Source organism: Podarcis filfolensis (assembly GCF_964270895.1).
Source record: "Podarcis filfolensis genome assembly, chromosome: 13".
NCBI classification, from domain to species: domain Eukaryota; kingdom Metazoa; phylum Chordata; class Lepidosauria; order Squamata; family Lacertidae; genus Podarcis; species Podarcis filfolensis.
This window is the reverse complement of record NC_139615.1, coordinates 43901259-43924834: the sequence shown is the minus strand read 5'-3', so window position 1 is coordinate 43924834 and position 23576 is coordinate 43901259. Positions and strand designations below refer to the sequence as shown.

General features: G+C 47.3%; 2 protein-coding genes across 6 annotated transcripts in view; both read right to left on the bottom strand.

Moving 5' to 3' along the window:
* Positions 1 to 12533, bottom strand: part of VAT1 (vesicle amine transport 1) — a 41145-nt gene extending 28612 nt beyond the window's left edge. For all 4 annotated transcript variants that reach the window (XM_083583352.1, XM_083583353.1, XM_083583354.1 and 1 more), the window contains exon 1: positions 11859 to 12533. In XM_083583352.1, coding sequence (XP_083439478.1) covers positions 11859 to 12278 — 420 coding nt within the window. In that variant the 5' untranslated portion in view covers positions 12279 to 12533. The remainder of the gene's footprint in view (positions 1 to 11858) is intronic.
* The window catches only part of LOC310747938 (tigger transposable element-derived protein 1-like), a 943100-nt gene that overhangs the window by 488742 nt on the left and 430782 nt on the right, over positions 1 to 23576 (bottom strand). The window lies entirely within an intron of this gene.

Sequence of the window (23576 nt, the reverse complement as noted above, 5' to 3'; positions counted from 1 at the left end):
CAAGCACCTTACAATCAATAATTAAAATCCTCGTAAAACTACTGCCAGATGGGACACAGTCTGCACGCTCCTTTTGAAATATGTGAAGCAGCACACATTGCGCATTCAGGGAGGAAAGATGAAAGGCACCCCAGGGTTATTAATGCGTTCAAGAAAGAGACAGTGCGTTTGCAACGCCAACTCTGGGTGGGTTTGCTTGGTTATGTTTCTAGTTAAAGAATGCGAAGGCCAAGGGAGGCCAAATTCAACTTCCGTGTTGGGAGAAAATGCACAAAGCGCGTCTGCTTGTTTAGGCTTCAAATAACTACTACTATTATTATTATTATAAAAAAATGTATACCGCCCTATACCCGCAGCTTTCTGGCAGTTTACAACATAAAATCACAATATAAAAACACAAAATACATAATAAACCAAAAAACAACCCAATAACATGTGCGCTCCTGGCAACACATTTTAAAAGGGCATTGCATGTAACTCAACTAAAGGCCTGGTTATATAGGAACATTTTGCCCGACGCCTAAAGGTGTACAGAGGTACTTCCAGTTGCGGACAGGATCCGTTCCGGAGGTCTGGCCGGATCCCAAGGTTTTCGCAACCAGAGGACAGCTTCTGCGCATGCGGCAAAACCCAGTAAAATACTTCCAGGTTTGCCGCCTACGTAACCCAAAGTTTACGTAACCAGAGGGTTACGTAAGCGGAGGTACTATTGTATAATGAACTTCCCTTCCTATAGCAGCACAGTCCAGAACTACAGCTCGCATCAGCCCCAGCCAGTTCTGGAAAGCTGTCTTGCAGATTTTGATAGGCAACGAAGCATCAGCAAACAACACATGCTTTCAACTGCTGCAACAAAGCTGATGCAGACATTTCGGCAGCTCGTTGGCCTCTGCAATGGTCCGCTCACAAGCAGCCTGTTTGCAGGAACAGTGTGACTTCCGAAGCAGCCACACACAGAGCATCACTGCGCACAGAAGGCTGCAGCGGCTACTTCCATAACTGTGTGTGGTTTCCTCCCCAGCCCCCATTTACTTATTAAAAATACAAGCCGCCTTTGAAAACTACCTCTAGACACACGTTCCACTTTGCCTCCAAGTTACCAGCATGAAAGAGGATAAACTTTGTAGGGGAGGGGGGGAAAACCCTAATGAACTGTTTTTTTACATACTGGTCCAAGACAAACAGTTAACAGGATTTCATATTCAGCATCAAACAAGTGCTTACGGAGCTTCAAAGAGGCAACTATAGTAAGAAGAGAACAATTTGGAAAAGCCTCAAAGGTCACCAGCAAATCCTGGATGTATTGTTACGTTTTGTGAACCACCTGGAGATCTAGGGATGAAGGACAGAATGCTAATTTAATAATAATAAAAAAGGAATAATTCACTCCCTCCACATCACTATCTCTGAAGTCCTCCAGAACTTGGAGGGTAAAAGCAAAAGGTTTCCCTTCTCCACACAATTTAGGATCCCAATTAAGGGACGCAGGAAGCTGCCACAAGCAGAATCAGACCACCAGTCCATCAAGTCTAGTCCAGTGTTTCCCAATCCTGGGTCTCCAGTTGTTTTCAGACAACAGTTCCCACAATCATTGACCATGGCTAGCAAGGGATGATGGGAGTTGTAGTCCAACAACAACTGGAGACCCAAGATTGGGAAACACTGACGGCTCTCCAGGGTTTCACGCAGAGGACATCCCAGCTGCTCTATCTTGAACCTTCTGCAAATCCTCTGCCACTAAACTATGGCTTCTCCTGGTTTTGCAGGGTTCTGTCTCATGCCAGAAATACGCATGGGGAGAAGAGATTGCCCACTTTAGACTTCACTCTCCAACTACTCAAAGGGAATAGTGAGGCAGGGACTGAGCTTATTGTAGGATATACATCAGGCATGTCCAAAATCCATTTCGGGGGCCTAATCCGGCCCGCCGGTCAGTTGAATCCAGCCCCTGTGGCAGTTTATTCCCTGGGGTAAAGTCCTAAAAATCCACCTTAACAACTTCAATCCTAAAAAAAGCTCAAAAACTTTGGTCGGCCCTTCAAGTCATCGAATCTGGCCCTCTCTGAAAAAAGTTTGGACACCCCTGAGATTCTACATGCAAGCAGGATGCCTGAACGTGCCTCCAATGGAGCCATGAGACCAGTCATGGTTCAGTGACAGACCACTTCGGCCAGCTTCCAACCTAGCAAGAGCATCTCAGCGCAAATCAAAAAGACCGCTGCAAAGGCCTCCAGGGCACCCTCTCCTTTTACGTTAGAAGGAACGCCTGCCTCAGCCAGGCCCTAGACCCACTCAGCCAAGTTTGTCTTGGTGACAATGACCTCATCTCTACAGTTTTCCAATAACCAAAGTCAGAAATCAGGAAGATGCGCTTCACATAAGAAAGCACGACGGCGTTTCTGAGTTAAAGCTCTTTCTGGGAGAATTCGAGGACGGCGTCTGCCAAAGCTGTCTCTCTAATAAAATGCAGAAAAACAAAAATGGCCGCCCCAAAGGAGGATATCAAGTATTACCTCATGGCTTTATGCTTATTTTAATTTAATTTATGCTTATTTTATTTAATGCTGTATTGTTTTTAACACTCAATTGGGAGCAGCCCAGAGTGGCTGGGGGAACTCAGCCAGATGGGTGGGGTATAAATAATAAATTTATTATTATTATTAAAATGTAATACGTAGCATGCACTTCTTCTGGCATTAGCTGGAATGCATTGACCTAATTCCCTGCTCTTCCTCAGGTCCAGCTATTGCCTTGTGTATTAGTAATTAATTTAAAATAGCCAAGGGAAGCAGGCGGGTTTTGGGGTGGGGGCGGGAAAGATGGCTAGCAGCTGCCACATGCTATAAAGGGACTTCTCTTGCTGCAGCCAGGAAGGAAGATCGCTGCTCGAATAAACAAGATATTCAGGGGAGGAGCAGCATAAGGTGGGTGCATGATGACAATCCCAAAGGACAACAAGTCATTGTGATGGATGTTACATTCCTCATCCACAGAGCAGTGCCAAAATCAACACAGACTGAACGCACTTCATGACCACAAACAGAGCCATCCCCAAGTTGACAGGTATCAGTTACAGGGCTATTGTCCAAGAACCATCTCATCAGCCTGGCCTCATTGAGTGGGGCAGGATTTGCAAGATCCGGACTTTATTTGTATCCATGTGTTTTTAAGCTTTCGTCCCTTGTGAGGGGGTTTTGTGGGAGTTTTTGCCATTGGTTTTACCAGACATCCCCATTTCCCAGGGACAGTCCCCGGATCTACAAATCGGTCCCCATACAAAATCCATTGAATTTGAAGTGTGTCCCCGGATTCATTGAAACAAATTTGGTAACCTTATTTTAGCGCCCATACCATTTCTTTTTCTTTCTTTCTTTTTATTAATCTTGTATAGAATGCCCTAGGAGACTGAAGTATTCTACTGGTTTCTCTGTCTTGTGATTCCTGACATCACAAGATCTCAAAGTAGATGTCATATTACAAAAGAATTTCAGAAATAGACTGGAAAGGGAAGTTGCTGAATTGCAACCTATTCCCAAACTTAGAACCATGGAGAGACCTGGTCTGAATAAAGACATTGGATTCTTATCTCATTATACATGATAAAGCTATTTTTAGCCCTCTCACCCCTTGCTTTTTCCTGTAAGACCAATTGCAGTCGTTAAGAGTCGTCAACACGTTTACCACACCTATCAACCAATCACCCGTTCCCACCACCCTTCTGAGTAAATACCCCTCCCCACCCTCTCACTATATATAAGGGTCTGGTGACTTCTATTTCAGTTACAGATAGGTAGCCGTGTTGGTCTGCCATAGTCAAAACAAAAAAAATTTTTTCCTTCCAGTAGCACCTTAAAGACCAACTAAGTTAGTTCTTGGTATGAGCTTTCGTGTGCATGCACACATGTATCTGAAGAAGTGTGCATGCACACGAAAGCTCATACCAAGAACTAACTTAGTTGGTCTTTAAGGTTCTATTTCAGTGTATCTGAATAAGTGTGCATGCACATGAAAGCTCATACCAATACCTAACTTAGTTGGTCCCTAAGGTACTACTGGAAGGTTTAAAAAAAAATTGTTTTGTTTTGTTTTGTTTTGACTACGGCAGACCAACATGGCTACCTACCTGTAGTTTGAAACAGAAGCTGAAACTACAGGCAATGTAAAGAAAGAGCACACATAAAAACACGGCGATGCCTCTAACTCAAGGGGAAAGGAAACTGTCGATTTTTCCTTGATTACGCAATCCAGGTAATCCAACCTGGCGGTCCGCACTTACTCTCGACCATTCTGAAAGCGACAGATGAACATGCCCCGTCTCCTGAGGGAATGCACCAAAAGCAAAATGCCAGGGCCTACACAGCAACAGTTGCACATACGCTTGGATGAAGCCTATTATCTTGACTTATTCCAACTGGGGTTCAGGCAAGGATATGGGACTGAATCTGACTTTGGTCACCTGAGAGGGGAGTCAAGGGGAGTGTGACCCTGTGGTTTTTACCTGATCTCTCAGTGGCTTTTGATACCATTGACGATGGCCTCCCATGAACCAGTTCTATGAGTTGGGTATTGAAGGCACTGGTTCCAGTCCTATCTTCCAGTCCTATCTTCCAGGATCCATTTCAGAGAACAGCACTGAGTGATGATATTCGGTGCCTCCCCATCGGAAGCAACCTCTTAAGAGATTTCGGGGCAAAATTTTACCAGCACAGGACTATTTCTCTGGAACGTCTGAATCAGGCGAGGCCACGCAAGCCCTGGAATGGTGAACTATGACTGCTTACAGGGCCTTATTTGTTTTCTGCTTTGTAAGGGTTTGAGGCTACATGAGCTGGCTCAGAGATCAGTAAAGGCCTAGGAGGATTATTTCATTATCTCGCAATTTTATTCTTCCTGTTTTATGACTGTATTTGAATACAGATAGGGTGAACCTACAGAATCAGCAGCTAGTGGAATCAGCCCTTTGGCATTTCCTTCTCTGTTACAGCTGCTTACTTGTAAGAAAAAGGGCTGGTGCCGCAATGTTTGTATTACAGTGGTACCTCAGGTTACATACACTTCAGGTTACATACACTTCAAGTTACAGACTCCACTAACCCAGAAATAGTACCCCGGGTTAAGAACTTGCTTCAGGATGAGAACAGAAATCGTGCTCCGGTGGCTGGCAGCAGCAGGAGGCCCCATTAGCTAAAGTGGTGCTTCAGGTTAAGAACAGTTTCAGGTTAAGAACGGACCTCCAGAACGAATTAAGTACTTAACTTGAGGTACCACTGTACTTGTAAGGAAAGGGCTGGTACCGCAATGTTTGTATTACAGTGGTACCTCGGTTTACATACACTTCAGGTTACAGACTCCACTAACCCAGAAATAGTGCTTCAGGTTAAGAACTTTGCTTCAGGATGAGAACAGAAATGGTGCTCCGACGGCGCAGCAGCAGCAGGAGGCCCCATTAGCTAAAGTGGTGCTTCAGGTTAAGAACAGTTTCAGGTTAAGTACGGACCTCCGGAATGAATTAAGTACTTAACCCAAGGTACCACTGTATATATTTTAATTCTACTAACGCTGAAAATTATTTCTTTTTTTCTCTTTTTTTAAAGACTTGCAGTTGAAGGTTTAGAAGTCTTGCAAGGAACAGGCAGGGCAGAGACAGCTGTGCCCAACCCCCCCCCACTGAATCTTCCACTCCTCCTTAAGGATAATGGAGATGCTCTATTCCCCTCACACCCAACTCACAGGTAAAGAGGCAGAAATAATTAGAGAACACCAGGGGACGTTGTCTAGGAGCTGCTGCCTGTCTGCGTTTTCCCAGCAGGAGGCCCATTTAGGTAGCAAAAAAGCCAGCTGTTGTCTCTTGTGGGAATGGTGGCGGCAAGATTCCCCAACGCCCATAACAGCCCATCTCTGGCACACGCACACACAAAACCACAACACCCCCACAAAGCCTTATTAGGCAGCTGGAACATCAAATCTGCATCCCATTACAGGAGCAGACGAGTGCAATAGACTGACAAACTGTGCATTGCCGCCTGAGTACCTGGCAACAACCGTAACTCCCATCAGAAATTGGACACAGGGCAGGGGGCAGTTGGGGAACCCCCCCCCCCAAGCAAAACCGATAGACTCAAAGCCCTTTTGGAAGCCTCGGGTACTTGAGAAAAACTTAACCCCTAATTTGCTCCCTCTTCCACGAGTGACACAATGCACAGAGAGCACGGCTTGAACTGAACGGCACCAGAGATTTTTGACCCAGCAATATACAGTGGTACCTTGATTTAAGAACAGCTTAGTTTATGAACAACTTGGATTAAGAACGCTGCAAACCCGGAAGTAGGTGTTTTGGTTTGTGAACTTTGCCTTGGAAGAAAAGCATGTTCTGCTTCCTGTTGAGTGTGTTCCATTTGTAAATTGAGTCCCCCGCTGCTATGGGAAAGCACGCCTTGGTTTAAGAACAGACTTCCGGAACAGATTAAGTTCATAAACCAAGGTACCACTGTATCGGTTTTCCTTCTCAAAGATGGGCTACCTTCACAGGTTGATGAGCTCCAGCTGCCCCTCCCTTCCCTCTACGGCAGGTGCAGAAACCTCCTTCTTGACCACTGGACCCACAGTTGGTCTTGACCTTTCAATCCTCCGGAGCCTGTCTTCGCATGCAGGGGAAGTCCCTAAGTCACCCAGGGCTTGAAACCTTTGAAGCCATTCCCAGGGTGTGGCCACTGTCACATGCTGACAGCTTCTAGGAGCCACAGTTGGAAGCCAAGTGCAGGATGGGGACTGTTAAGTTGTGGGTGAAGATATCAGACGACACAGCGATTCTTCAAACAGCTCTTGTTTATTCACGGGCCAGAACAGAACTGAACTGAAGGGTTCAGCCAGCCTGCTTATATAGAGCTCCACTACAACGCAACAGCAACCACTTTCTGTAACTATCCAATCACTGAACGTCACTTTCAATCCCTTATTTGCATATGTGGACCTGAGTGGAAACTATCTACTGTATCCCCCTGCTGGCCCAGGGTGAGAACTTCAGTACATAACGGGGACCAAAGGTGGACAATCTACTCCAAGGTGTACGATTACCCTTCCCCTAACACCCATTCACTCCAGTACCCACCTGGGTATCCTGGGGGTTGTCCCAGGGACCTTCCAATCTGCCCGTGGGGTACAGTCCTTCCCCATTAACTCAACAATCCCATAAGCCACTCTATGAACCATCACTGGTCAGAAGAGAAGCCAGATGGATCAGGCCGGGAAGGAGGTACAGCACAATAAGACTGCAGGACATTCTCTCCACCACCACCCCCAAGCGCATTGGCCACTTCTTCTAGTCCAAAGATGCGGCCCGTGGAACTGTCACCAGGTAGCTAGATCACCTGGTCTCCTCCAAAGATGCTTTCTAGGGCTGCCTCTAAAGACACAGTTGACCAAACAAAGGAACTTGAGGGGCGGTGGCTCGCAGAGGGCCAAAAAGGAAGCAGGTTGGTGGCTGAATTACCCATAATCAGTTTGAAGTAACCAGGCAACTCTCTGCTTGCAAGATAGGCGCCCAGCCAATGAACTTGGTTGCCAGGGTGACTTTCAAGTAGGTTGGCCGCCTTAACTGGTCCAACTGGTGTTTCAATGTTCTGGTCCAATTTATTTTGAACCTATGGGGCCTTTCAGTAAGGACAAAGCCTGCCTAGAAATCCATGGGCTAGGACTTCTATATATTATTGCAACTATTCAAATTCCAGGCCAGAGTATGCCATAAAGGTAAAGGGTAAAGGGACCCCTGACCATTAGGTCCAGTCGTGGCCGACTCTGGGGTTGCGGTGCTCATCTCGCTTTATTGGCCGAGGGAGCCGGCGTACAGCTTCCGGGTCATGTGGCCAGCATGACTAAGCCACTTCTGGCAAACCAGAGCAGCGCACGGAAACACCGGTTACCTTCCCGCTGGAGTGGTACCTATTTATCTACTAGCACTTTGACGTGCTTTTGAACTGCTAGGCTGGCAGGAGCAGGGACCGAGCAATGGGAGCTCACCCCATCGTGGGGATTCAAACTGCCAACCTTCTGATCGGCAAGTCCTAGGCTCTGTGGTTTCACCCACAGCGCCACCCGCGTCCCTTGTGGGTATGCCATAGTTCTATTCAAATTCCAGGCCAGAGTATGCCATAGTTCTTCAACAGGAATAAAACCAGAACTTAGGGCCAAATTTACGAAGGCTTGCATGGAATTGACTCCGGAAATCTCTGGTTGCAAAACTGGAGGTTTTCGAGGCATATATCCAATGCTATAGGAATTATACTTTACAAATCTATATATATATGCAGGTCTTGCTGAACCAGAATGATGGAAATCTCATATCCCATGCTGAATTCACCACTGCCTCTAAAATTGTGGTGTTGAATTGGTCATCTTACGTAGGAAGATACCTCATGCCGAAGTTAGACCCTTGGCCCATATTCTAGGTTGTTGCTTTTGTTTTGCAGGTGTATTCCGCATCATATCATTAATGCAACAGTGGCGGAGTTATACTGGACTGTCTGCACATCCACTTCATTATTCTCACTTTATTATTTGTCCGACAATGTGTTATTGCATTACTGCTTTGTACTACAGCACAATGACTGCGGGACTGTGGGACGCACACAGCACACTTGCGGCATGAAAAGATACCACATTTCAGGAAATGAAAAGACTGGAGATGAAGCAGTACGTCTACCGCAAATCCTTCGCAGGACAGTATCGAGAGTGGGATCGTGTATAACCATCACGAGGGCAAATCATTATGAACGCAGCATAAAAAGGATGTCTGCAGAGTCCGTCGCTCGGTGTTGCCGCTAAAGTGACTGGCAAGAGCTCTCCAGCGCTCTTCAGGCAGAGCTGTCTCCTGGCCTGACCTGGAGATGGCAGAGATTGACTGGAGAACCTTCTGCGCTATGGCCCTTCCCATCTGACCTCTTCTTAGCCTCTTCAAAGAACAACAGAATACAGATCTTGTTTCTGGGGTTCTGTTGGAAAGCAGCTAGTAAAACAAGTTCGGAACTGGCTTTTTGTAGTGAAAACCCAGGGACCAAACCCTGTGCTTTTCAAGACAGGAAGCAGAAACCAGCATGGCTTTTCATCGCGAGATTAGGTAATTTGAAGAACCAGACTGAAGACACCCGAGTCTTAATTACCGCTTATCAAGTGGCAATGATGAAAACGGTTGCGCATCAGGTTTATTGAAGAAATCCATGGCAATCCAGCAATCTCTCTGAATTTGCAAAGGAGTCCTACTCTTCTCAAGCAACGGCGTGCAAAGGAAAGCGGGGCCTGCCTGATCCTTGCAAAAATAAACCTTGAAGGAAGCTTCAACGTGCTTTGCCTCTAGCTTGAAAGCAATCGATACCAGAAAATATTTGAAATTGCTATGTTTTTATGATCACGCCCACGGAGAGTCTGGCTACAGAAGCTAATGGAATTTGCAGGTATGCCACTGCTCACTGCACACCAAAGGGATGTTCATATCAACAGCCATGACAAGGGGGAGGGAGAGTGAAATGACAACCAGAGGCCACGCCCCACAACAACGGATGCTCAACAAGGTGGAGAACAGGCTCCTCCATGGAATGGGAGACCCTGGGCCACTTATAATTCTCCCTTGGGTGCAGAGCTCCACATAGGTCCATCAGGATGTATGCCTGTGTGGCGCAGTGGTTAGCGTGTTGGACTAGGACCTGGGAGACCTGGGTTCAAATCCCCACAGACCCACAAAACTCATTGGGTAATCCTGGGACATCCCAAGGTTGTGGTGAGGATTGAATGGGATTGGGGGGGGGGAGAGAACCACTTACGCCACCTTGAGGTCGGGGTGTGTGTGTGTGTGTGTGTGGCACGGAAGCAGGATAGGACCAAAAATTAATTTTAAAATGTGCATAGGGCCCCTTTTCATAGCTCCAGGGTTCTTTTAAAGCGTTAACAGGGTTCGCCTGAATTCTCCCTCAAGTCTCCGGGAACGCCTTTGAGGTATAGCAGAAGTTGCGGATAAAGCCTCTGCCCTCCTACATGCCCCCCGCAAACCCATGTGAGTTAAGATTTGCTTTATTTTCTCTGTTGCACTCACAGCCTCAAGCCCGCTTTTAAGTCACACGATTAATGAACTGGTTGAAATAACCGGTACACTTAAAATACACACCGCACCTTATAACCGTGTGCCATACGAACACACAGAAAAGAAGCAGGAACAGGTACAGTCGTACCTCTGGTTACGTACTTAATTCGTTCCGGAGGTCTGTTCTTAACCTGAAACTGTTCTTAACCTGAAGCACCGCTAATGGGGCCTCCTGATGGTGTTGCATACGATTTCTGTTCTCATCCTGAAGCAAAGGTCTTAACCCGAGGTACTATTTATTGGTTAGCGGAGTCTGTAACCTGAAGCGTATGTAACCCGAGGTACCACTGTATTGCTGTATTTCTCGAATGAGCCTTATCGATATTATAAAGCTTACTGCCAAAATAATGGTTGTGGGAAGAGCTGAGGTGACAGAGTGGAGGGGATAAATTAACCCCTCAGATGCAGGGCGGTGGCGGCTGTTATTTAGAAAATAAATACTTAATCTCTCGGAATAACCCTCTGTGGAGACCCTGGAGAAGGGAGGGGCAGCCACCAAAAGAAACTCTGCATCTCTTCCCACTGACATGCAGCTCCCTGCACAACACACAGTGGGGTGTGTGGGTCCATAACCCCAGTCACCAGGGTGCGGTTGCCCCCCTCCGAAGAACATGACAAACTCCAGCCTCCTTCCCAACCTACCGAGCGTATGCTGTGCTCCAGGCATGTGCAGAGTGCAGCATAGCAGCTGGGACCAGTGGCGTAGCGTGGGGGGTGCAGGGGGGACGGGCCGCACCGGGCGCAACATCTGGGGTTAGGGCAAATCCATGGGTTAGGGGGCGCAAATCCACGGGTTAGGGGGCGCAAATCCACGGGTTAGGGGGCGCAAATTACTTGCCTTGCCCCGGGTGCTGACAACCCACGCTACACCACTGGCTGGGACCACCCTCTGTGGCTGCTGCGCCACCCCCAAATCCCAAGGCTGTGGGGAGAAGGTGGGGCCACGCCATTTCCACATTGCATTTCTGGACATCTAGGGCAGATGCGAAGGAATGACCCCACCCCACAAGCCCGAGGCAAAGCATGAGATCAGGAACAAAGCCCCGTGCCTCTTGCATAAGCGGGAGGGAGGCGTGATCCTGCCCCCCCCCAAAAAACCCAAAGCATTTCAGTCGTCTCCCCAAGCCAGCCAAGACGTAGACACTCCCTGCCCTAGGCAGTCTTCCTGCCCACACCTCCCCAATCTTCCCCCTTCTGGGTGGGTCCCGGATCGCACCCTCTCGTGGGGGTGGGGGGCTCCTGAGTCCCTTCTCCCTGGGGCGCCCACTTCAGCTGAAGGTGGAGAGGGGGCGCCCCCTCCCACGCACCCCCAACCCCACCCTTCCATTGTCTCAGCTCCATGCCCACTTTCCAGACAGGTAGAACCCGTGGGGCGGGAGGGGATCGCGCCCATCTCCCGACCCCCCCCCCACCCCTTGCAGGGCAGGATCCTTCGCCTCGCCACGTTCCTTTCTCCTCCCAGCCCCTCCCGTTAGCTCCCTAAGGTTAGGCACCTTCTCCAGCGCCACCCTCGAACCTTCGGGTTCCCCACGGGTGAGGGGGGCTGCGCGCCCACGTACCCCCCCCCCCCGCCCACGCATCCAGATGCCCTCCGGGGGGGGGCTGCTGCTCCTCCTCCGCTCCCCCTGCCCCGCCACGCCCACCGTCCCCTGCACTGCGGGGGAAAGGAAGCCGAGTCCGCGCCCAGCCGCCGTCGAACCGGAGACGCGTCCGCCCCCTCGACACCCACCTTGGGGCTGGAGACGCCCTCGCCCACGGCCAAGACGGTGCCGGCCGCCTCCATGCCCGGGCTGAAGGGCAGCGGCGGCAGCCGGTCGTACACCCCCTGTCGGGCCAGCAGATCCGCGAAGTTGAGCCCGCAGGCCCGCACCTCCACGCTGACTTGGCCCGCGGCCGGGCTGGGCTCGGCGGCGGGCAGCTGCCGCGTCTGCACCTTCACTTTCTCGTAGCCGCCGAAGCCGCTCAGCACCAGCGCCCGGTACTGGCGCCCGGGAGCAGCGGCAGCAGCCGCCTCCGACGGGGCCCCCGCAGCCTTGCCCTCCTCGGCGGGCTGCGCGGCCGGAGTGGCTTCTTGCTGCTGCTCCGGTGGCGCCGCGGTGGCGCTTTGCGGGGCGCCCGCGTCGCCCCCGGCCGCCTCTTCCCCGGACATGGCAGCTTCGGAGCTGGCAGAGAGCCGTCGGGCGCGCAGATGCTGCTGCTGCTGCTGCGAGGGCGAGAGAGAGAAGGCGAGGAGGGCGCGGCTGGCCAGATGCGTAAAACAGCTGGAGAGGGGAGGCGGGGCGCAAGAGCCGGAGCTGGAAGCGGGCGCGGAGCGGCGGAGGGAAGGAAAACCCGGAGCGCGGAGCCCGGGACTGCGTGCCTCCCTCCCTCCTTCCGTCAATCCAGGACGCCCACTCGGCTTGGCTGCCAGGAAGCGAGGCGGAGACTGGAAGGAGGAGGCTGGGTGTGCCTTTCTGACGCAAAATGCAGCCAGCTTCTCCTCCCATGGCGTTTACTCCCAAGTAAGCGCGTGCTGATGCGCGTTTACCTAGAAGTAAGCCTTGCTGCGCTGAAAGGGCCTTGCTCCGATGTGAGCATATGCGTAGAATTACCATGCAACCGCCTGGTCTCCTTGCGAGTAAGCGTCCCTGAGTTCAAATGGTCTTAATCCTAAATGCTCTTCCGTTTCGCGTCTGCCTTAGCACCCTTCTATGCTTAGCACCCTATTATGCTATTTCTATTTTTCTAAATCCCCTTATCAACTTGTAAACTATAGTCACGTTTCTCTCAATCCATTGCGCTGGTCATAATTTGTCTTCCTTGCATAGATTGGCCTTCTTCTGATCACACCTAATTCTACTGATTTGAATCTCTCTCTTCTAAAGTTGTGCTGCTCAACTTGCTTTTTGTACTTGGACTGGAGCAAAAAATTGATCAGTGAGTCCAGTTTGAATCCCATGACTCACCAGGGAGTGGACCACTATTCTGTCACCCCCCCAAAAAAATAAACTCATTCCATCCCTCCCATTCAGCCTCATCATAACCTAGCTCATCTGACTGGGTTGCCACTCAGGGCAGCTTACAAAAACATAATAAAACATTAAAAACTTCCCTGTACAGGGCTGCCTTCAGGTGTCTTCTAATGGTTGTATGTGGCCGAATGTTCAGTAGTTTAAATAGTCTGGTGATTTAAAAAGGATTCATAAATTATCCTGATTTATGGGTTAGCACTGAGGTGTCCTAGGTTTGCGCTAAATTGAGCTCCACCTGCGCTATACCTTAAAACAGTATACCACTTTAAACAGTTGCGGCGTCCCTCAAAGAACCCTGGGAATTGTAGTCCATTAAGGGTGCTGATCATTGTTAGGAGACCTCCCAATTCCACACACAGAGCGACAGGTCTTGGAGTGGTTTAACAGTCAGTCCCTTTTCCCAGGGAACTCTGGGCACTGTAGCTCTGTGGCGGGAATAGGGACCTTCCCAGGAACTCTCAGCACCCTTCCTAAACTATAGTTCCCAGAATTCATTGCGAAGAAGCCGTGACTTTTTAACAGTGGTGTTGATACTGCTTAAAATGCATAGCGCAGATGGGGCCTAAATTATTTGTGGTGAAAACCCAAGTACCATATTTTTCGCTCTATAGGACGCACTTTTTCCCCTCCAAAAATGAATGTTGGAAATGTAAAGAAAATGAAGGTACATTCTTTCACCTTTGGTGGACATGCCCAAGAATTAAGGCTTTCTGGGAAATGATCTATAATGAAATGAAAAAGGTATTTAAATATACCTTCCTGAAGAAACCAGAGGCCTTCCTTCTGGGCATAGTCGGCCAATTGGTGCTAAAGAAGGACAGAACTTTCTTTATGTATGCAACAACAGCAGCAAGAATACTTATTGCAAAGTATTGGAAGACACAAGATCTACCCACCCTGGAAGAGTGGCAGATGAAGATGATGGATTATATGGAGTTGGCGGAAATGACTGGCAGAATCCGAGACTTGGGAGAAGAGAAGGTGGAGGAAGACTGGAAGAAATTTAAAGACTATCTTCAGAAATATTATAAAATTAATGAAAGCTAAAATTATGTTTGGATTGGCAATAAGTGGTATTCAGCAACAAAAGTTAATAAGAATATGCAAAAATGAATTGATAAATGGATGAAAATATAGAGTTATAATATGTTATGATATAGAGTTAAGATAAATGAAAGAGGGTAAGGATTTGCTGAATTGATTATGTAAATGGGAATGCAAAAAGGGGAGGTGTGAGGAGGTCAAGGAAACAAGCAAATGAGCTTAAAAATATCAAAAAATGGATTTGTTTTTTGTATTTTGTATCTTTGTATCTTTTGTATTTTTCTTTTTTTTGTTTTTTTTATTCTGTAAATCTCTGTTTTTTGTAAAACCCTAATAAATATCTTTTAAAAAAAATATGAAGGGGAAATGTGTGTGCGTCCTATGGAGCGAATGCAGGCTCCTTGGCTTCCCCCCGCGTTCCGGAGGCTTCGCCTTGCTTTCGCTGAAGCTGCCTGAAGCCCCCGGAGCGCAGGGAACTCCCACTGCGCTCCAGGGGCTTCAGGCAGCTATCTGCAAGCCTTCGGAGCGCACCAGGAGTTCCCGCTGCGCTCCGAAGGCTTGCGGATAGCCGCCTGAAGCCTGGAGAGCGAGAGGGGTCGGTGTGCACCGATCCCTCTTGCTCTCCAGGCTTCACTTCGCTGGAGAGGCGCTGCATAGTTTTCCCTCTCTGCGCAGAGCCCCTTCAGCGAAGCAGGAGGAGAAATGGAAGGGGCTCCGTTTCTCCTGCCGCTTCGCTGAAGGGGCGCTGAGCAGAGAGGGGGAGAATTCCCCCCCCCCTGTTCTCCCCCTCCTATGGTCCGGTGTGTCCTATAGAGCGAAAAATACGGTAGATTGCAAAGAGCTCCGAAAGGATCTCTCCAAACAAAGAGCAGGCAAGAAAATGGCAAATGTGGTCCATTGCAAAGAATTATAAACCAGAGATGAAGACCTGTGGCAGATATCCCAGATACCGTCAGCCTGGCCAACCATCAGAGGCGATGATAGCTGGAGCCCAAAGCAGTTGAAGAGCCATCTTGGCTGCATTTTAAAAAAAACTTTCTATATATCATGATGAGTCTGAACTGGCAGTGACTAATCAGGACAGAGATCTTGAGCTCAGTTGAGATGCTGACATAATGTGCAGCTGTTGTGAAAAGGGCAAATTCCTTGCCATGATTATTAGGAAATGAAACTTTGGACAGTAATAACATTGGAACGGGAGGTGGTGGACTCATTCCTGGGAGGTTTTAAGTGGAGGTTGTGGGTGGTCAGGAGACAGGGTGGCACTGTGGTCTAAACCACTGAGCCTAGGGCTTGCCGATCAGAAGGTCAGTGGTTCGAATCCCTGCGACGGGGTGAGCTCCCATTGCTCGGTCCCTGCTCCTGCCAACCTAGCAGTTCGAAAGCACTTCAAAGTGCAAGTAGATAAATAGGTACCACTCTGGTGGGAAGGTAAACGGCGTTTCCGTGCGCTGCTCTGGTTCGCCAGAAGCGGCTTAGTCATGCTGGCCACATGACCCGGAAGCTGTACGCCGGCTCCCTCGGCCAATAAAGCGAGATGAGCGCCGCAACCCCAGAGTCGGCCACGACTGGACCTAACGGTCAGGGGTCCCTGTACCTTTACTGTAGATGGTCATCTGTCAGGGATGCTTTAGTTTAGATTCCTGCATTTGCAGGGGGCTGGACTAGATGACCCTCGGGGTCCCTTCCATCTCTACAATTCCACGATTCCATGGCCAGGGCCGTGGGATCCTTGTATAAAGCTCTGGTGGGACCACGTTTGGAACTGTGTGCAGTTCTGTTGCCCTGATGTCTCATAGTAGGGCCGGCCTTGTAAACAGTGCAACACAGAGGCATGTAAATCACACGCAAGATGGAACTGTTTCAGGAACTGTTCCCTATCTGTGGGATCTTCTGTGGATCGACTCTGGAGACTCCCAGTGTCCCAAGGAGTGCTTGTGTCACTCTCCTTCGACCTGCCAGCTGGATGCCCCACTCAGTTGGCACAGGAAAAGCCAGCAGGAACTGCAGCACACAAGCAGTTAGTTACACACCTCTTCACCTCTCAGCCTGAAATCTCCCTCTGCTCTTTTTTATCATTTTTTAAAAATAATTTTTATTACATTTTCAATTCTTGTAATCACAATATCCGTACATACATCAATAAACTCAAACCTCGCTCTTACCAGAGCATCGACTTCCTCCCGCCCCTCTTCCTGACTTCCATATATATTTACTTTAATCTTAGCATTTCTATAACCACTTTTTTACCTTCTCTCTTATTTTTATATTTCCCCTTGTTAAATGTAAATCAGTTCCTTATATTGTCATTACAAAACATTTCGACTCAAAGCTAGAAACGTTTTCAGATGTTTACAATATTCTTTCATATATAATACAAATTTGCTCCAGTCCTTTTGTAACAGTTCGTCGCGCTGATTCCGGATCTTCCCCGTCAGCTTTGCTAACTCAACGTATTCCACCATCTTTCCGCCATTCTTCCAATTTTGGAATCTCCTGTGATTTCCATTTCTGAGCCAGAAGTATCCTTGCGGCCGTTGTGGCATACATAAAAAGATTCACATCTTTTTTTAAAAAAAAAAATCATCTCCAATTAGACCTAGCAAAAATAACTCTGGTTTTTTACAGAAATTATATTTAAAGATCTTTTTTAATTCATTGTAAATTATGTCCCAATAAGTTTTCACCCTAGTACGCGTCCACCACATATGGAGGAAATTCCCCTCCTTACATTTCCAACAATTTTTATCTTGGAAATCTCCCTCTGTTCTAAGAAAGGCGAAGCAGCTCACTGTTGAGAATGCCGCTTGGCTTGTTCAAATGCTAATTCCGATGAGTAGAAACCTCGCCGAAATCTTACAAGATCTGCGCACCCCATATAAATGCGGTGAAAATAAACTAGAGTGAACATTCCGAAGCCTGAGCTACAGTTCGGCCTCCGTGTTCCCTTCATGGTAATGGGCTCATCACTCAGTTTTGCCTCTCTCTGGGTTTCAGGGCCTAAGTCAAGGGTTTCCTCACCTCTGCGCTTGGTGCTTGAGCGCTGTCAGTAAGGGAAATAAAGGCTGGGCATTCATGGAATAAATGAAACAGATTCAGGGTAAGATTCTCCCTAGTCCACTCCAGGTCTTCCATTATCGGCTTCCTGGTTAATCTACCCCCTGGCACAAGCTGTCCGTCCTCCTGTCTCAGGTTAAACGCTATCCTGCTATATTATGAAACTGCTTTTCAAATCCTGTGAGTTGCAGGAGCGCGAGGAGACGGCACCTTTCCGCCATCGCTCCTCAACGCGCCAAGCTGGCTTTTTCTCAGGCATCTCTGCTGAAACAGAGGGACGTCGCACACTCACAGAGAGATTTGTTTGCAAACCTCGTGTGCTGCAGCCATGTGGAGCTTTGCAGAGTTTGTGGGTTCATTTACTAAATACCTCCCCCAGGCTGCAGATGGAGACATCTGCGGTGATCAAAGCAGGCTTGCAAAACACAAGGGCACAATCCGCAGGGAATTAGGAGCTGGATCAGGCCGGGCCCTCAAGAGTTTGATGTTTGCAGGGCTGTCGTCCCTGGCTGGCCACCTGATGCCTCTGAACACGCCCCCCCCCCAAAGCATATTCTGTTTCCCAGGGGAACCGTCATGTGACTAGACCTTATGACCGCAGTTGGATGCTGTCCAGGGTCACTAGAAACAAAACAAACCTCTCTCTCTTTCTCTCGTTCATTATTAGTAAGCAGCACCTTCATTTTCTAAGGTTCACAGACAGCAAAGTGAGTGGTTGCAGGGGAGGAGAACCCAATATCCAGGGCAGCTTATTTCCTGTGCTCCCAGACTGATTTTGCACCCGGCAAAAGTCCAATTGAGAAGTTTTCCCAAGGTGGTTTAACATGGGCAAGAAACCCACATGCAAAAAACAACAACAGCTCAGAAAGCATATGGGCTGCATACACATCATACATTTAAAACAACCTCCCCATCAGGCACACAATCCTGGGGGCTGTAGTTTGGTCCCCCCACAGCGCTACAGTTCCCAGCGCCCTTAACAAACTATAGTTCCCAGGATTTTTTTGCCACATGCGGTGATTTAAAGTTACAGAGGCTGAGAACCATGGCCTTTAAGTTGTGCTCCACATCTTTGACACTAGAAGAGTTTGGATTTGATATCCCGCCTTTCACTCCCCTTCAGGAGTCTCAAAGCGGCTAACATTCTCCTTTCCCTTCCTCGCCCACAACAAACACTCTTGTGAGGTGAGTGGGGCTGAGAGACTTCAAAGAAGTGTGACTGGCCCAAGGTCACCCAGCAGCTGCATGTGGAGGAGCAGGGAATCAAACCCGGTTCACCAGATTACGAGACTACCGCTCTTAACCACTACACCACACTGGCTCTCTCAAAGATGACTACTGATTTGACTACTCAAAGATGGAGATGCCACAGGTAAAATGGGAGAGTATTGTACACTGCAGATGAAACTGCCATGGTGTCTTATTGCAGTGCTTTTGAGTCACAGGGATGTGGGTGGCGCTGTGGTCTAAAGCACTGAGCCTCTTGGGCTTGCTGATCGGAAGGTTGGCGGTTCAAATCCCCACGACAAGGTGAGCTCCCGTTGCTCGGTCCCTGCTCCTGCCAACCTAGCAGTTCAAAAGCATACCAGTGCAAGTAGATAAATAGGTACCACTGTGGCGGGAAGGTAAATGGCGTTTCCATGCACTCTGGCATCCGTAATGGTGTTCCATTGCACCAGAAGCAAGAAAAGAGATTCTGACTACACATCCGGAAGGAATTTCTGACAGGAAGAGCTGTTTTGACAGTGGAATGAGAGGTGATAGACTCTCCTTCCTGGGAGGTTTTTAAGCAGAAGTTGGATGGCCATCTGTCAGGGATGCTTTTAGTTGAGATTCCTGTGAAATAAAAGTTAAGGTCATACACACACACACACATATATGATAAAAGCTCATAACTGCATATGTAAACCATATGTCTGAAACCCCACAGAAAAGGTCCTGAAACCCCTCCCAAATTGTCCTCAAATATTTCTCTGCAAGGTTGAAGGAAAATGGAAAAGCCTCCCCATTGTCTTCTCCTTCACAAATCCTGTCTTAAGGGTATGTCTGTGTATGAATAGGGTGAGCCTGTGACCTGGCTCAGAAGCTAAGTATTTGTCATTATAAAAGACTGGCCAGGCTCCCTATGGTATCCAATCAAGTGACCATTAACAGGTAACCTGCCAGACAGGAGATAAACAACGCACTCAGATTTCTGTTGTAGACCGCCTTTTCTGTGATGTATGTATGATGTATGGAGGGGTGGTCTGGAGCTCCAGGGCAGGGAATTAAAAATGTCTATATAAGGCCTTGAACGCCATTGTTTGAGGTCCTCCTCCTTTCCTGTGTGTGAGGGGAGCACCCTGTTGCAACAGATCCATAAAGATCAGGCTTACTAGCTGCTTTGCTTCTCAATATTCTCTTGTTGGCCTCTGTTATTTTCTCCTACCAATAGGGAACCCACGTAAGGACTCTATACAGGCTCTTGGATATCCCAAGGGAAAAAGGGCAGATTTTTATTGTTTACAACACTTCCAACTCTACAATTCTATGATTTTGTGGTCTGTTATTCTCTGTACTGATACGCCCGCTCCAATAACACCTTGTGCATCTGACAAGTGTTGTAAACAAAAATTGCCCTTTTCCCTTATGGGGTATCCAAGAGCCCATATAGAGTCCTTACATAGGTTCCCTATTGGTAGGAGAGAATAACAGAGGCCAACCAGAGAATATTGAGAAGCAAAGCAGCTAGTAAGCTTGATCTTTATTGATCTGTTGCAACAGGGTGCTCCCCTCACCCGCAGGAGAGGAGGAGGAACCCAGAAAAATGGCGCGCAAGACCTTATAAAGACTTTTGAAATTCCCACCCTGTAGATCAAGACCACCCCCAGAAACATCATACATACATCACAGAAGAGATGTAACCTAAGACCACCCCTCAGATACATCATACCTACATCACAAAAAAGGCGGTCTAAAACAGAAATTTGAATATTGTTTTTCTCCTGTCTGGCAGGTTACTTGTTTGGATTCCCTGGGGAGCCTGGCCATTCTTTTGTAGTGATAAATACTTAGTTCCTGGGCCATGTCACAGGCTCACACCCTATTCATATCTTAAATGTGCCCTTAAGGCAGGATTTGTGAGGAAAGAGACAATGGGGAAGTTTCCCACTTTGACCTTGCAGAGAAAACATTTGGTCAGTTTAGGAATCAAAATGGTTCCAGGTTGGCCTTCCTGTGCTGATCTATGTACGTGCTTGGTTGGTACACTTAGGAACATTACCATATATCTAAGACCTCAAAATTCCTATCACACAAGTAGTTTCCTGGCTGCAGCAGTTCATGCTGGCAATAAAAGTCAGATCAGCTTGTTTCCCAAAGGCTGTTGTTTTCACTGTCGCAAAACTACCGCTCTGCCATTTTACGTTGCTGTTTGCAAGGGGCAAAGTTGGGGTCAGGAACTGACTCTCGACTTGGCAACAAGCCCATTGAGCAGAGGAAATGCCTGACTTTTAAGTCATCTTTCCAACACGGCGAAACCTGATCTCTGAATGGGCCGCCTCCTTCTCATCAGTTTCAGCTTCTCAAGTCAGCTTCGCTGGCTGCAAACAGATTCTGCAAGCCTTGCGAATCCTAAACTGCAGTTCCTCCTTTTTTCCCTGTATTCAGGCTGCCTACACACTCCCTTTGCAAACAGAGCCCACCACAACCTTGGCCACAACCCATATCTATTCTGTATCTTTCCTATCGCGTCTTATGAAATGCTGCATTTTGATGCCTCCTCCCCTTCCAGATCTTTGAACCGACTTGAGAAAAAGAATGAGCTACACAAAACATACGTAAGGAGGCATCGTTGGCGCATAAGGAAAAAGAAAAAAATCCAAAATCTGAACAATACTTGTGTTAGGCCAACCAGAATGTCACAAAACACTGTACAAGCTTTCAGATTCTCCAAAACGCTTAATCAGCAGCGGGGTACCCTTTTTGGGGAATATATTTTTTTATTTTAAAAATTCAAACATTTTCATCATAATCTTCCTATCAAATAATAACATTGTTTCATAAGTTGACTTCCCACCCCCACTTCCGCAGTAGTTTTGCTCAAACTGCATAATGTATTTTATCTTATTACACAAAGCTTCTCTGTTACAATTATCGTTTTTCTAATGTTGCTTTTATCTCAAATCCTGCCCTCGATTTCATTCAACTGTAGTATTTTTTTAAAAAAAATAAATTACTTTTTTTATTGGCTTTACGTAAAAGTTATACACCATAAACATAATATTTTCACATATTAAGAAAAGGGTTCTTTCGAACTTTGAGACCTCCTTCCTACCCTCCATGGATCCCAATTCTAAATTTTATTCCTGCACCTTTTACTGTAATCTATCTGTTATATAATCATAGTATCCGAAATCCATGTTACAAGTGTCATTGTACTCCTGCCAATGGTTTCAGCTGTTTACAGTGATCTCTTAGATGTGTTAGAAAGTTATTCCAGTCTTATAGTAGTAATAATAATAATAATAATAATAATAATAATAATAATAATAATAATAATTTATTTATACCCCGCCCATCTGGCTGGGCTTCCCCAGCCACTCTGGGCAGCTTCCAACAAAATATTAAAATACCGTAATACATCAAACATTAAAAGCTTCCCTAAACAGGACTGCCTTCAGGTGTCTTCTAAAAGTCTGGTAGTTGTTTATCTCTTTCACATCTGGTGGGAGGGCGTTCCACAGGGTGGGTGCCACTACCGAGAAGGCCCTCTGCCTGGTTCCCTGTAACTTGGCTTCTCGCAGTGAGGGAACCGCCAGAAGGCCCTCGGAGCTGGACCTCAGTGTCCAGGCAGAACGATGGGGGTGGAAACGCTCCTTCAGATATACTGGACCGAGGCCGGTTAGGGCTTTAAAGGTCGGCACCAACACTTTGAACTGTGCTTGGAAACCTACTGGGAGCCTATGCAGGTCTTTCAGGACCGGGCTTATATGGTCTCGGCAGCCACTCCCAGTCATCAGTCTAGCTGCCTCATTCTGGATTAGTTGTAGTTTCTGGGTCACCTTAAAAGGTAGCCCCACATAGAGCACATTGCAGTAGTCCAAGCGGGAGATAACCAGAGCATGCACCACTCTGGCAAGACAGTCCGCGGGCAGGTAGGGTCTCAGCCTGCGTACCAGATGGAGCTAGTAAACAGCTGCCCTGGTCTTAAAAATACTTGGTCTTCCTGATTTCTGATCTTTCCCGTCAGTCTTGCCATTTCTGCAAATTCCATCAGCTTGATCTGCCACTCTTCTCTGCTCCGTACTATTTCTTCTTCCCATCTCCGTATTTTAAAATAGTCCTGGAAAAGCCTCCATTCTCCAACAAAAAGTTCATCATTTTGACCTCTTAATTTCAGCGGGGTGTGTTTGTGTGTCAAGGGCCACATTTCTTCCTTGGCAATTTTCCGGGAACCTCATGCCGAGGGTGGGGGCGGGGCAAAGGCAAAGTGGGAGGGGCAAATGCAAAAGTGGGCGGGGCAATGGAGGTGACTATTCATACAGTAGGCTACAATTCAGCCATGCAAAAGCCAGGTGTTCCTTTGATGGAGCTTGTAGTAAGGTTAAGGCTTACTGGGAAATGATATGCAATGCAATGAAAAGGATGTTTACAATAACGTTTGTTTAAAAAGTTTATCTTAAGAACTGTTGTAAAATTAAGTTTATCTTAAGAACTGTTGTAAAATTTATGAGTGCTAAAATGTCATGGGTAATGTAAAACAGAATTGCAGTGATAAATAATTGGGTAAGAGGAAAAAGATTAGAAACTGAATTATAAGTATTGAAATTAGGGGTTGCTGGAAAAGTTTAAAACAGGGATGCAGAAAAGGGAGGTATGGGGAAGTCGTTGAAACAAGGTTTAAGAAAAAGAGGTCAAGAAATTATACGTGTTTATATGTTTGTTTGTTTATGTGTTGTTAGTTGTTAGTTGTATTGTGTTCTATGTTGGAAAATCAATAAAAATCTATTAAAAAAAACACGTTTGTTTAAAAAAACCCAGAAGCCTTTCTCTTGGGTATTCTAGGGACAGAACTACCTAAATTGTATAGAAACTTATTCCTGTATGCGACTACAGCGGCAAGAATGTTACTCGCCCCAAAATGGAAAGAAGCAGAAGTCGCAGCAAAGGAAGAACGTATACAAAAACTTACGGAATATCCAGAAATGGCAAATAAATAAAGGCGTATAAATAATGGCGTATAAATAAAATTTTAAAAAGCCAGCTGTTCCTACGTTTTGGAATTTCACTTTATTTCGTGGCTAACGGGTGGCGTTTTGCAGAATCATTTGTGTGCTGTGGGAAGAGGACCAAGG